This window comes from Heloderma suspectum, chromosome 7 (assembly GCF_057233095.1).
Source record: "Heloderma suspectum isolate Gila_16-S chromosome 7, 16-S_ref, whole genome shotgun sequence".
Taxonomy (NCBI): domain Eukaryota; kingdom Metazoa; phylum Chordata; class Lepidosauria; order Squamata; family Helodermatidae; genus Heloderma; species Heloderma suspectum.
In genome coordinates, this window is record NC_139464.1 from 50,816,601 (window position 1) to 50,831,371 (window position 14,771).

General features: G+C 38.6%; 1 protein-coding gene across 6 annotated transcripts in view; it reads left to right on the plus strand.

The window, feature by feature from the left end:
* Positions 1 to 14,771, plus strand: part of BLTP3B (bridge-like lipid transfer protein family member 3B) — a 52,976-nt gene that overhangs the window by 9,689 nt on the left and 28,516 nt on the right. For all 6 annotated transcript variants that reach the window (XR_014784348.1, XR_014784346.1, XR_014784347.1 and 3 more), the window contains exons 3-12: positions 368 to 406; positions 2,692 to 2,783; positions 4,071 to 4,260; positions 6,074 to 6,214; positions 7,446 to 7,616; positions 8,549 to 8,729; positions 10,114 to 10,197; positions 12,645 to 12,827; positions 13,779 to 13,894; positions 14,258 to 14,399. Coding sequence is in view for 2 of the 6 variants with exons in the window: in XM_084810163.1 (XP_084666289.1) it covers positions 368 to 406; positions 2,692 to 2,783; positions 4,071 to 4,260; positions 6,074 to 6,214; positions 7,446 to 7,616; positions 8,549 to 8,729; positions 10,114 to 10,197; positions 12,645 to 12,827; positions 13,779 to 13,894; positions 14,258 to 14,399 (1,339 nt within the window). In the remaining 4 variants the exon portion in view is untranslated. The remainder of the gene's footprint in view (positions 1 to 367; positions 407 to 2,691; positions 2,784 to 4,070; positions 4,261 to 6,073; positions 6,215 to 7,445; positions 7,617 to 8,548; positions 8,730 to 10,113; positions 10,198 to 12,644; positions 12,828 to 13,778; positions 13,895 to 14,257; positions 14,400 to 14,771) is intronic.

A 14,771-nucleotide genomic window follows, 5' to 3' on the forward strand; every position in this document is an offset into this window, starting at 1 on the left:
AGTAGATCAGCAAGGATTTCTGACTTCCAGTTATTGAACAATAGCAGCAATAAAATGACTCTACCCTACCCTAAATTATACTGCTGAAATTAAGAACCTTGGGTTATCAAGGTGTGGATTTTTGTGTGGAAAGACTGTGATCTCAATTCAGTTTCAGTACTCAGACCAAATTCTTGAGATCATAATTCTTTAATTTGAAGTGTATGTCTTTTGTACCAGGACCTGGTTGGTGGATCTCGGGGTACTAGTAAAAAAGACAGTTGATCCCACGAGCCTGAAGTCTGTCCACCCCGATGTAGGGTGTAAAAACCAGTAGATGATTACTGCATATTTTCTTTAATAATTTTGTATTTGTTTTATCTTGCAGATACCATGGACAAAATTGAAAACGCATCCAATCTGTCTTGTGAGTTTGGAATTTCATTTCCCAAATTATTTGAATTATGTGTATAGCTTGTATTTTTTTTTTTTTTGCAACCATACAGAAATACTACGTAGTGCAGAGAGGAACATTTTGCCAGTATAGTTACACTATAAAAAGGAGTGGTGGTCAAAATCGCAACCAAGGATCCAGAGAAAGTGATGTTAGTCCTGTGAAGGAATCGATACTTATTTTATCGAACTGCATCCCTGCGTGCTGCTTGTATATTCATGCAGAATTTTATTACAAAGGGCAGAATCCAACAGGGCGCTTATGCCCCCAGTGATTCTCTTCTGCCCTGCAGATTGCATTGCGCCAATTCTCTTCCACTTCACTACTTGTGCAACAGCGATTCAGCACTTCTAGGGCAACCTGCAACTATGGAAACGCTCGTTTCTGGAAGGGGACAGGTCAGCAGAGCTTGCGTAAGGGAGCTCTGCCGACCTGCCTCCTTCCAGAAGTGAGTGTTTCCACGCATTTCAGGGATTCCTCTAGGAAAGGCTAAATCTCCCTTGCATAAGTGATGGGTTCTGTTTATGCAGTGCAATTGGCAGGACCCACCACTTGCGGAAGGAAGTCTGTGGGGGTGTAAGCACCCCGTTGGATTCTTCCCATTGGTTTTTACAAGGAAATATTCAATATTTCCTCTCCCCTAAACTCTCCTTGTTTAGTTTGTTTTTAAATATTTTAAATATTTGAAGAATTTATGGAGAATATTATGTAGCTTTATCCTAGTAGTACTTGGGGAAGCTCAAAAGTTTTGTCCTTTGACCTAGCCTTCTATCAAAGGACAAGGGCTAGGAGAGCCCTTGATTTATTCCAGTTTTTCAAAAGATAACTAGCATATATTATGCTTGCTAACCTACCTATGGAAAAATACAAATAGATTAAAGCCAGAACCTAGCAAACTTAATAACGTTTATTATGGGGCTTAGTGTGAGGGGTGATAATAGCATAGTTGTGACTCATGAAATACAATTCAAATTATAGAGAGACAAACTTCATCTTGGTGACAGATGTCTCACTGATTCCTCTCTACTTTATTTCCTTCCAAATATATCATAAGGCATTAGGGAATTTGTAGGTAGGTCACCTTATCTTTACTGATTCTCTTTATTCTCATTCTGACTTCTGATACTCCTAAAATAATTTTAATATTTCAGATCTTCAGGTAGTCGCATATCAACTATCCTGTGGGTCACAGTGTTGGGCCTAAAGGCATTCTTCTTCTTAAATAATCATCTGACCATTTATTATACTCTGGCTCCCATGTTGCTCCTTCTCAAGCATCAGAGGTTACGATATGTAAAGAATAGTCTGATTCAGTGTTCTGGCAGTACAACTGCCAGATTAGGGAAGACTTTAACATGATATCTTCAAACTGTATGTTATGACCCTGAATGACAGTGATTGCTTGTCAGCCGAAGTAATCTCCACACAAGCTGAGCAGTGATGGTGTTTAAGCTCATGAAGGAGGTCACCTTTCTTACGTATGAGTTTTCAGAAGCCAATTTACATATGTGGTATTGCTATCTAAAGTAGATTGTTCCAAGTGATAAGATCATATCAGGAACTCAGATTGCTATTTTAAGGTAACTTATTTTGTTTTGTTTGCATACTTATGCTGGCTTAATTTTTAACCTTGATTGTGCTGCTGATATTCATGGAATATAGCTTGGTAACATGTAGTTGGGGTGTGAAACAGAATCTTGCTTTTCCTTAATTTCAGCCGTGAATGCTGTTATCTAGTATAGAATTATTAGAAGTCTTGGATTACAAATTAATCTTGTAGAGGCATTTTTATACAAGAATGTTTAGAAGATACCAGCATGAAGGCTGCCTAAACCATATGTTGAACATTTTCTGTTACTTTCCACATGTAGATATCTTTGTTCACAAGCTTATTAGCCATTATACTTATTTTGGCAAGCAGTATTACTTAGAGGATGATATCATGTTACAAATGTAGATCACCAACTAGATTTTGACTGGCTAAGTTCATGTCTAGGTTTGTTTCTAGGTGTCAAAACTCATAGGGTTAGATAAAACCAGATAAGAAAGCTTAGTAGGATTAATTTATAATATAAGTCTGAAATAATACATTTGATGTGCTCCTAAAGTGCTTTAAGTAAAACACACTGCCAAATTATTCTGGAAACCTTTTGACATCAAGTACTCTTTCTGTAAGTTTTCATTCTGTAAGATGGGCTTTAATCAGTCATTAAATGCAGGATGTTTCAATTGTTCCAATTTTTTCTTGCATATCTAAGTCACTGGATAAAGTAATAATGGAAATGAGTACATGTGAAGAACCACGTGCCCCTAATGGACCATCACCTATAGCAACTGCATCAGGGCAAAGGTCAGTTCCTACTTAATTATTCAGTGGAATTAAGATTGGATATATGCAATTATATAACTGGGAAAACAAGTTCAGTATGCTTTAAACATTATAATAAAGCTTGTTTAACATTCAGCTAAACTGATGATCTGGTTGAGAAGGGCTGCGTCAAAGTTAGATTTAGCCCTCAGAGAACAGCAGCCATTTCAATGGCACCATTCCCAGTCACCATAACCACAGTGAAAAGTCACTGCTAGCAACTTTGACTGTGTCCATGTGTGCCTGGTTTACCCTCATATTTTTCTACATGATCCAAGGATCATGTGTGGAGAATAAGCAGCCATCTCTTATGTGAAGCAGTCCCTAATGACTGCGATGAAAAGCCAGTTCTCGCTGCTGCAGCAGCATCACATTGCACTTCTGAGACTCAGGAGAGTATCAAACACAGGTGGACCTGTGTGGCTCTTCTTATGTTCTTATGGAAGTATCCAATGCTCCCCAAGCATCAGTGGATGCCCACTCGTTGCCCAACAGGGATTTAGTGCTTTGATCGGAACCGAAAACGAGCGGGAACAGGCAGATCAGTAGAGCTCGCATAATGGAGCTCCATTGACCTAACTCAATCCGGAAACTATGCTTCTGTTCATTTCGGGGCTTGCTTTATGAAATGCTAAATCCCCGTTGTGCAAGTGGTAGGTCCCACTTATGCAATGGAATATGCAGGAGTGCAGAAGCCCCACAGTTCGTAATGCTGAGTGTAAAAGGGAGTAAGCTTGCAATTCACACTCCATTTTGTGCACATGCAGAAAATGGCTTGTTGGATCACAATCTGTGTATTGGAATTGTGGTGATAGTGTTAATCATAGAATAGTAGGGTTGGAAGGGGCCTACAAGACCATTGAGTCCAACCCCCTATTAAAAGCCACATCAACAATTGTCATTCAGTACATCTGGTTCCTAGAGGTATTACAATATGCAGGATTGATGAATTGTTGTCTTTTGAACACGCTGTTCTTCTTTGCTATGTTGCGTCTAACCAACTTTTTAAAGGTGTGGTCTCCCTGTGTTTCTAGTTTGGCATTAAATTGCTGAAGCAGAAACAGAGAATTTGACCTTTGGTCTGCGTAGACCCAGTTTCAAATCTGATCTGGATTTTTTGAGGATTTATATAGCTTTATTGGTCTCTGATCCAGTCCAGCACTAGTGTTCTTTGAATTGCACATACTGTCTTTATTTCAAATGGTTGTTAAATATTTCATATACATATACTAAAGTCCTAATTGAAATGCCTGCATTTTATTTCACCAGTGGATATGGTTTTGCTGAAAAAGTTGTAGAAGGAATATCTGTTTCTGTAAACTCCATTATAATCCGAATTGGAGCAAAAGCATTCAATGCTTCATTTGAACTTTCTCAGTTGAGAATATATAGCGTGAATGCAAACTGGGAACATGGTGATCTTAGATTTACACGATTACAAGAGTCTCAGTGTGGAGAGGTAAGCTATTTTATTCTCTTTTCTCCCTCTGTAACTAGGGATTATTTTCATATATCATTTCCAAACAAAGGAAAAAAGGGGTTGCAAAATCTACCCTGCTAGATTAGCATACTCTGACTAATAACATTTGCCTGGCTATTAATGTTAATCTCAGCATTAAGACTGAATTTAATCTAATGGTGGCTTGCCATATTGAGGTGCATGCACATACATACGTGTGCGCACACACACCCTTACCTTCTTTTACACATGTGGCATGGCCCTGAATGGCACAGTTGCTGCTGACTTAATGGCTGCTTCCATGCCATTTGGAGTCTGTGTGAAGACTTCTCCTTATGTAGGTACAGCATAAATAGCATGCCACTCAAGTTATTCCTGATTCTTGGGAAGGGCATCATTTCACAGCATGTTAAACATGTTAGATCTACGTGAGTGGAAACCTTTTTATGGACCTTGGCCAGTATATTGGAAATGATATCATTTGTAAAGGTGGTCCAAATGCCATACAGGTTGGGATTCTAGAGGTTCTGTCTGTGTGCACACAAGTGTGTGTGTAATGTACTCCAACTGCAGGGATTATGGAGCAGTGTATAGCCAAGTATGAAGGAGTATTATTGATAATCTATTGGTGACCATAGTAAATGTGAAGGATGTGTTATATTAAACAAGGGTGACTTGCTTACACATTTAAATCCTCACTTGGGACATTTTTGTAGGCAGCCATGACCCTTAAGGAACTGTAATTGACGTTATTTTAAAAATGATGGTAGTTTTATTGTATTTTATTATATATTTGTAATTTGTATATTGTACTGTTTTATATGGGTTGCTAGCTGCTCTTCGTTCCTTGCGAGGAAAGATGAAATAGAAATCAAATAAATATATAAATGGACATCTCCCTTGAATATTGTCTGAAAAATGAAACAGTGTCTGTGAATATCATGTACATTTTGAATTGTGCAATATGGGTTTAAAATAAACATTCAGAAATTTACCAGGTTTCCCAAGCCATTACTGTAACGTAGAAAGAAACAGAACTCTTCAGTCCTGATCCAGAGAGAGTTTGTGGCACCTTAGTCCCATTGATTTCCGTAGGTCTTAGGCATGCTTAACTTGGCTGATGGTCTGAATATAAAATGTTTTAATATTTAGCTAAACTATGTTAGCTAAACTGAAGAAATAGTGGCCTTGTGTCCTGATATTTGTGTCTTTGTATTGTAACCTGAATGAGTCTAAATGACCATAAAAAAGAAAGTGAAAGTCAAAAAGTTTTAATAGCTATATATCTGACTTGCTGAACGCTGAAACCCACAACTTCAAAAAGCTGTAAACATTGGCTAGTTAAAGACAATACCTTTTGTTCCAATTTATGAGATTTAGGAGCAGGAATGAAGTCAGTTGTAAACATAAACTTTTGGAGGGAAGGAGGCTGGAGAGGCCTGGGGATTCAGTGTAATCCGGCCTCTCCAGTCCCCTCCTTTCCCACCAGAACAGCCTCTTCTCCCCACTCCGATGTTGCTTTCACAACCTCAGAGAGGCAGCTGGGACAGCGAGCTAGCCGGCTGCAAGGGGGTGGGAGCGGGAGCGTCAATTCCCAGCTCTGAAGTCATAGTTTTGTCTCTGACCTTGGATCCAGGAATCCAAAATATCGTATGGCCCCCAGAGGCTGTCTAGGGGCCATAGGATTGCTCTCCCAACCTGAGTTCAGATGTGACTGGTTGGCAGTCCTTTGAGGTCTAGGAGGGGAGAGAATGCCTTCCTACATTTCCTCAATAGATATATAAATTAATGTGTTTTATTTGTTTTATTTTAGGTATTGACGTTTAAAGAAATCAACTGGCAGATGATCAGAATAGAAGCAGATGCGATCCAAAGTTCTCAACATGAAATCATGAGTGCTCCAGTTCGTCTGATTACTAACCAGTCCAAAATCAGGGTCACACTGAAAAGAAGGGTAACACTGAATATAGTTTTGTGGCAATTTATATATTCCTTAATGTTGGTGGAGGTAATGGAGAGCTTCCACAGCAAAATTATATACACACATTTTCCTCCAGATATGTTTAACTCTGTTCTAATCAGTTTGATATGAAATAAGACATAAATGTTAGTTAAAATTTATAGAAGAGTCTATGGTGCAGGCAGGGGTCAGCAAACGTGCTTGTCAATGTGAGAACATTTCTATTATGGTGAGATTTCCTGCCCTTCTCCTGAACCTGGAGAAGGACAAGAGAATCTCCAGATCCCATCTTGAGTCTTGGAGAGAGAAAGCAGTGAGACATCTTGCTATTTTCTGAATCTCTCAAGGCTCAGTTCACGTGTCTCCCTCCCCCCTGCAGCGTAGACATCAAGTTGGACATCAGGAGCTTTCCCCTACAACCACCTTATTTATGGTATCTTTGACGTTTGACATAATGTCACTGATAAGAACCTGCCCTCCCCTTTTGAAGGTGAGCACAGAGTTTAGCTGGCTACCAAGGGTAGTAAAAATGTGTGGAATCTTATGTGTAGGTATGCGCATTTGGCTTGTTGAGATATTAGTGATTCAGGAAATTAATTTGCACTTGCAGTAATTTGCAACCAGCACAAGGAACATCATCCCTGCGACAGCAGGAGTTGGGAGTCAAGACCAGCCCTCAGTTTGTTGTTTTTGCTTTGGCCATTTGACATCAGTAGAACAAGGCTGCCAGCCTTCAATTTTCTATTGGACTGTGACATGTCCTAAGATTTTATCTTTATTCTTACCTTTATTTAGTGCAATTGCTCTATGCATGGTTCATTTTGTTAGTTGCCTTGAGCTTGCCAAAGGAAATGTGGGGTATACATTTAATAAATAGAAGCATTGTTTAGCCTCTAAATAAACCATTTTTCATTTGAAATTCTTAGGACAAATAGAGTGTGTGTCAGTTGGTTAAATTCCCAAAGAAATATTTGTGTAGCTTAATGATGGAAGTTCATGCTTTCCTGTGGCCTTACTGCTTTGGTAACAAAAGGTCTCTCTCAGCAAGGGGTACAAAGGTGCAGAAATAATTGATCCAAGATTCTAGGTTGCTAGCATGACTATTAAGGCTTGCTCTTTATTCTGCTTAAAAATCCTTCACACTAATCCCAAATCTTTATATAAAATATCCCTAAATCCAATGTTTTTACCAGTATTCAGTATTCACTTTTTCTCTCTCCAACAGTTAAAGGATTGCAATGTGGTGGCATCGAAACTAATTCTAATACTGGATGACTTGCTGTGGGTTTTGACTGATTCCCAGTTGAAAGCTATGGTACAGTATGCTAAATCTCTTAGTGAAGCAATAGAAAAGTCAGCTGAACAGAGAAAAAGCCTACCTTCTGAACCAACACAGGTAAGCTAATCAGTCATTGCTGTAGCTTCATGTTAGTGGACACAAATTCAAATAAAAAGTAAGGCACACCTCTGTCTAATACAATGGGACTTAAGTATTTAATTGTGTGAAAGTTTCACTGGTTTCAAAGAGTCTTGTATGTGTCAAACCTTTGCTGGGTTGCTTCTAAAGATAGCAGAACCTCTTTTGATTACATCATGAGTGACTGTGAACCATAATGGGGATCCTACTCATTTTTTGTCTACAATATCATATCGCTTCCCTTTTTTAGTTCAAGAGAGCCAAATGATAAGCAAGTTTATTGATGGGATAGACAACACAATAAGCAATATGCCATGTCCGGCTAAGTTGGAATTGTTGGATTTTAAGTTTTCTTGAAACAAGGAGCAACCCTGTACAGGACTAGGATTTTAGCTTCAGAAATTTAGAATGCAACCCTGTACCCACTTACGTCTGAGTAAGCCTCCTTGAACTCAATAGCACTCAGTCTGAGTACATATGTATAGAATTGCACTGTTAGCGTGGGACAATGTTAGGATCTGTTACTAGCACTAGGAAGAACAGTCTTATATGTTTTTGTAGTATTCCCTACCTCTCTTTACTATTCTGAATTACAGTACTCAAGGAAAAGCATTTACCCCTAGAAGCACTTCAAGATTTGCATTTAAAGTTACTACCATGCTTGGTGATCTGGCAGCAGGTTAATTGTTCTGCATTGTCTTCAACAATGCCAGTATTACTGGTTTGAGTAGCCACTAATATACTATACAGCTTTGATAATTAAAGGCATATTCAGGATACTACATTTGAAAGCTTTCCTTAACATGAAAGCCTTAAGCATTTATTTGGCATCTTTAAACTTTGAGGTATTTCAGCTGAGGCTCATGCTAAATAAGACATTTCCGTAAAGTTATATATTTGAATATTTCCAGAGTTCTACTCCTGCACCCAGTTCTCAGCAGGTGAAAACACAGCAGTCCTCGGCATCTACTGATCAAAATGATGCAATTGTGAAACTATTCAATGATTTTGATGTTAAGGAAACTTCTTATCATCTAGCAATTTCCCATTTGGACCTGCATATATGTGATGATATTCACGCTAAGGAAAAGGGTAAGAGTTTTATTTGGTGTCTCCATATTATTGAGCATTGCTGTAGGCTTTTGTTTTGCCTGTCAGGAGACTGGATTGATTGCTTTATATTACCAGTCCATTCTATTCATACACTTTCCAGTATATGCAATATTTATTGAATGCTAATTCGTTCTTAACAGCATCTTTAGTTAATTACTCTGCTCTGCATGTTGCATAGGTATTTTGTGAACACACAAGGGATTGAAAATGTTAAAGACTCAGGGTGCCTAAACCATTTGCCTAATTAAACTATAATTAGGTAAGCATTCATCTTTTCCTAGGAATTGACATGAACATATATTGATAGATGTTGGAAGTTTGTATCCTGCCTTATTCCTAAGGCTCTGTGACTTACACAAATAATTAAAAATTTCTCATTTTTAACTCTGACAGGATAAAGAACAAGAAGAATTGAGTTTATACCAGAATGTTCCATAAATTCCCCCAAACAGCAAGTGTCCCTCGACAGTTTCCCACTAAGCATCTGACAGTTGCAAAGCAGTTGTTGCTTGGAGGAAAAGTGTGTAAACTGCAAGCAACTGCTGGTCCTCTGATTGGTGGCTATAAAAATGCTGACCTTCCCCTCAGTTTGCAACCACAGTTGTAGTAGAATTCTTGGAGGGGAAGAGAGCACCTTCAGTAGGTTGTTGGTCCTCTGTCTAATGGGTCACTCTAGCATGCCTTACCATTGTGGCTGCAGACTAACAGAAGGCTATTCCAGACAACTACTAAAAATTGAATTTCTCCATTTGTGTGACACTTAACCCTGCTTCAGCTATTTGCACTAGATAGGTCTTTGCTGTGAGAGTAGCACTACTCATGGATGCATTTTTTTAAAAAGGGTGGTGATACATGTGCTTAGGGCACAATCCTGTTGGATCCGCCCTTGATACACGTAAGCCTCTGAATTTGGAGGCCTATGAGTATCCAAAGTAGAGCGGGAGGGTGCACCATGCCTCGTGCTCTGCAATTTGGCTAGATGGGTGTTTTCACGAGGGGAGCACGAACTCCCAGGTTCGAGGTCAGAGTGCTGTCTTCAGCTGGCCTCGGATCCAGGAATCTGAACAATCCTATCCCCCTGCCCCCCGATGCTGTCTAGGCGCCATAGGATTGCTGTCTCCAAGAACCAATGTACCATGCTGACAAAAAACTAAATAAAAGTTCACAACACATTAGCACAGCGAAATGAAACTTCAGTTGGTATACATACATTTTACTAAAGGTCTTCATAGTGCAGCAGTTCAAGAGCTGCCAAGAAGAGGAACATGTTCCCTTAAAAGCTGTCAACAGAAGGAACTTCTTTATTGAACAAATAAATAAAAACTACTGCATACATAGTGTTAAACATTGCATTATTTTACAGATGCAAACAGGCGTGTTTCAGGAGGTGCTATGCAGCTGTCCTTTAGTCAATTAACCGTTGACTACTATCCTTTTCACAAAGCAGGTAAGAGTAAATGCTGAGTTGTGTTTATAAGTCATATTTGTACAAAACGCTGGATCAAAATTAGTTCACAGTATTCTACTGTGGTGGATTGCTTTCTTACTGATTACTACATATTCATCACCTTGTATGTGATCGGATATTGTAGAAAAAGAAATGACGATGCTGCAGGCTCAAAACCTTGTGCAAAAAGTTAGATCGCATCTTACCTTCTTGTTGAAAAATTGGTTACATATGTTCTAAAATAATTATTTTTAGAGGGTTCACAGTGCTTTACATATATTTTCAGTAGTCCTTACAATGTTAAAGTAGTATTAGTCCTGTAAGGTAGGTAAGCGATATTGCTAGTGGCTTTGATTCATAGCTCAGTTTTGCAACTCTGAGAAGAAGTATTAAAATTCGGGCTGCAATATTAATCAAACTGATTAAAATGGTGGGGCTTGATTTTTAAATTATGGGCAAGATTAATGAAGTGTTGCCCCATGTCATCCAACCTTCCATTTTAAGCCCTTGCAGCTCTCCTCTCCTTGGTTGGGGTCTGCTTCTTCCAGAAAATGGAAGGTTGCCCCTGAGTCTCCTGTGATGATAATGATCTAGATGCCTCTGGGGTGCAGATGCAGATGATGATGCAGATGCCTCCCATTTCCCCACAGGCAGGGGCACCTGGAAGAAGGAGGTGGTAGAGAAAGGAGAGGTAGAATTGTGCTCAGCAGCCTCCTCCAGTACTTCTCCCACTTAGAAATGGGAGCGATACCTGGAGGAAGGAGCAGAATGCAATTCTTGTGAACTCCTTTTAGCTCCATTGTGTCTGTGAAGAAAAAAAGGGAAAACTAAATTGCTTTTTGCTGCCACTTGGCACCCTTCTTATCTGGAATTGATCACCCCAGAGACTCCTGCAATGATGCAGAAAGAAGGCTCATTCCTCTGGCAGAGTTGAATTGCCAGGGAGGTCTATGTGTCGCTGCAACATAGGGAAAGATGCAACTCTGGGAAAGGAATGTTCTCAACAAGGAGAGGTGAGTTATAGCTGCTAACCATTTCTGCTTTGTAATATCAGGGTAATTTCAGTGTGGAGACAGATGTAATACCAAGTGTGTCAATATTGTATGTATATTTTTAATTCAAGTTTAAGAACATGTGAATATGCAAATTTTTATTGGCAGATTAATCAATTAAAATATGATAAATCAAAATTTATTTATAATTGAAATATGGACTGTTTGGTACTGAAGGGCTGGCAAAACCCCAAAAGCCTCTCCATCTGAGCGCTTAAAAATAAGTTTAATTTTAATTTAAATAATTTTACACGAACTTGGGGAGGGCTGTTCCCAAACACCTGATGTCAGATGCATACCCTAATTTATAATGTAAGACTTTCAGTGTTTGCACTAGACTCTTAGGTCACACTAATGTGAGTATTTTTAGCCACAGGCCATTGTAACAAAACCCTGATCCTGCCTAATAATGGCAGGGAAGATTACTGAATACAGTAAAACAGTAACTCAAGAAATCATATGAAAATTAATAGCCATTTCATCACAAATGTGTACTTGATTTTAATTATTTTTTTGCTGCCACCACAGAAAGGGCTATTCCATGCATGGTAATGTGAAAAATATAGAATTCCTATCAGAACTTTAGAATATCAAGTAAAGACTCTTTAAACTCCATAGATGTAAAACTGGATTGTTTTCTGGCCCTACCAAATATTATCCTGGGCCCTATTGCATGTAGATGGAAGAAAAATGGGAAGTTGAAATACCTGGACTTGCAAGATTCTGAGATAGGTGCCTCAGGGAATTAAAATGCCAACAAAAGTTGTGGCTCTATTTTTCTCCTCCCACAGACAATGAGTAACTAGGAGAGTTACAAACACAGTGTATAATGCTGGGTATATGGAGGTGTAAGTCATGGCACTCTGTGTCCAGATTTCATTGTGCATGTGTGTGCTGTCTCTCTCTTTCCCACTCATACATATGGTTGTTGAAGTGGGAAATTGGTAAACAATTCAGATCTCTTCTAATAGCTGTCATTCCTTAGGGAGTTTTACATTATGCTTTAAGAATTGTGGAAGATGATAACAATTGCATCCTGTCCATGCATCTTTAGGAGCAATTCTGTTACCCAATTTCATATGATGCAGGTCCAGTGTCAAGATATAATTAAGAGACAGGCAAGCAATAGGTGTCATCTCATAACAAGCAATAAATCAGTTATGTGGTAAACAGGATGCTGGATTAGATTATTTTTGAACTGATCCAACGGGGCTCTTATGTTCATTGACGTGTTACTGCCTTAGTCATATGTATAGCAAGGTTAGGAATTTATAAACTGACAAGAATATATTATTTTTAAATGATTTTAATTACTTTTATGGGGCTTTTAAAGATACATAATAACATGTTTATAGAATTATTTTTAATTTCTCTCTAAATGTGTAATATTTATAGATGATAGTTGCAACCATTGGATGCATTATAGTGATGCTACCAAAGCCAGAAGTGGATGGGCAGAAGAATTATTACAGGAGTTCAAATGCAATGTTGAATTGCTTAAGCAGGCTGTGAAAGATCACAGTGTAGATTCTCCCACTAAATCCCCACCTCAGGGGTCTCCACAGCACATACAAACAGGTATGTTATTATGTACAGTGTTAGCTTATAAAATGAGAAGAAATAAGGATCTTTCACCCAAGTCTTACAATCTGTTTCATGAATATAGGTCCCACTGGTTTCAGTTGATCAGGAGCAACAGTACACTTGCATTGGGGTTATCTAGATATTTTTTCTTAACTTTGGTAATACCTTCCTCAATAAATCCTAGCTTTAGAGACTGATCACTGGAGGAAAATATCTGATTAAGCTTCAAAGCCTGCACAAATTTGACAAACGTGAAAACCAGATTACAGCAACGGTAATCTGTATTTTGTAAACTAAGAATATAATCCTATGCATATTTAGACAGAAGAAAGTCCTACAGCTCCCATGGCTGGCTGGGGCATGCTGGGCATTGTAGGACTTTTTCTGTCTAAACATGCATAGGATTGTGCTGTAATTCGTTTTCATTATTGGCATTAACAGGCTTCTGTTATTTATTTGTATTTCATTTGTTTAGATTATTTTTGGTCACTTTAACAACAAAGGTTATCTAGGCAGCTTAGAATGTAGAGCAGGAGTGGGGATCCTCAGGCCATCTGACCCTCTGGAGTTCCTCAGACAGCCACACCCCCTTTCCCCCAGCTTTTCTGCAGTTTTTCCCCATTCTAAAAAGTTGAAATGCCTCTCCTAAGGCTTAGTTACTGGAAGTCAGCGCTTTATGCTATGATATTTTAGCTCTACCCCTTTTGCCTTTGGTCCCACCACCACTGGAATGTGGCCCCTAAGAGTTCTGCAGAATTGAACTTGGCCCTCGGCTGAAAGACATTCCCCATCCCTGATGTAGAGCATCACCATTGCAATAAAAGGCAGCAAATATAATGCAACAGAGGTTTTACAGGTTGTCCCTTAGTACAGCAGCAGGGGGAGAGTTCAGTTAAGAATAAACTGTGTCCCATATGTGATTTTTATGCCTTTTGTTTCTTATAGGCAAAGAACAGATAGCAACAGGAATCTCGGCATCTTCTATGTCATCTCAGCAACCAAAGGATAAACTGATGTCCAGCCCTGTGGTGGTGAGACTTGCAGATGTTAATATTTATCAGGTATATTTCAGTTCCAATTGCTGAATTTACTTCTTCTGTTTCTGGATGTCCACAATTGTGATGAAGATCTAGTATGTGTTTCTGTGAAGTTTCTAGAAACAATTGTTGACTTTCATTAAAGATGACAGACATTTTCCCATATTAATAAATTGAGATAAAGTAAATAGTTCTCTTCCATATTTGGGATACTAATAGTCTTAATTACATGTGTTTTAATCTGCAATCCCACCCCACCCCGGGTAATTAAAATTACTTTTTATGTTGCCCTCTGAACAGTTCTGATTAAAAGCAATTCTTTACATTTGCATATTTCACAAAGCTCCAAATACTCTATTATTTAATGCTGAATTTCCTATTTTTCAGGTCTCTACTGCAGACCAGTGTCATCGTTCTCCTAAAACTCTTATTTCATGCAATAAAAAGTCGCTATACCTCCCACCAGAAATGCCAGCTATTCATATTGAATTCACTGAATACTACTATCCAGATGGAAAAGACTTTCCTAGTAAGATGCTTTTTAATCTTCTTCCCTTTGTTTGATATATTTATCAAATATATATTGTATTGTATTGAAATCATCAGATTTCAAGGGCAGCTTGTATTTCTTGAGTGTAGCATTTCCAGCCCTGCAAGTCATATATTTACAACTAGACTTCCTATTTGCATGGTGTGTGCCCATGTGTATTCATTTTCTGAGGCCCCTAGAGCCATTCTAGGGCATCACCATATCAGTTATAGACCAGGAGGGGAGAGGAGTTGGAGCTTCACTGCTACAGGCTTGAAGTGTTTAAGAAACATTTTGGACTAAGTTATAAAGTTGCTTAAGGTCATTTGCTTATAGCAGCATATTTAACACATTGATCTTGTTTCAAATATT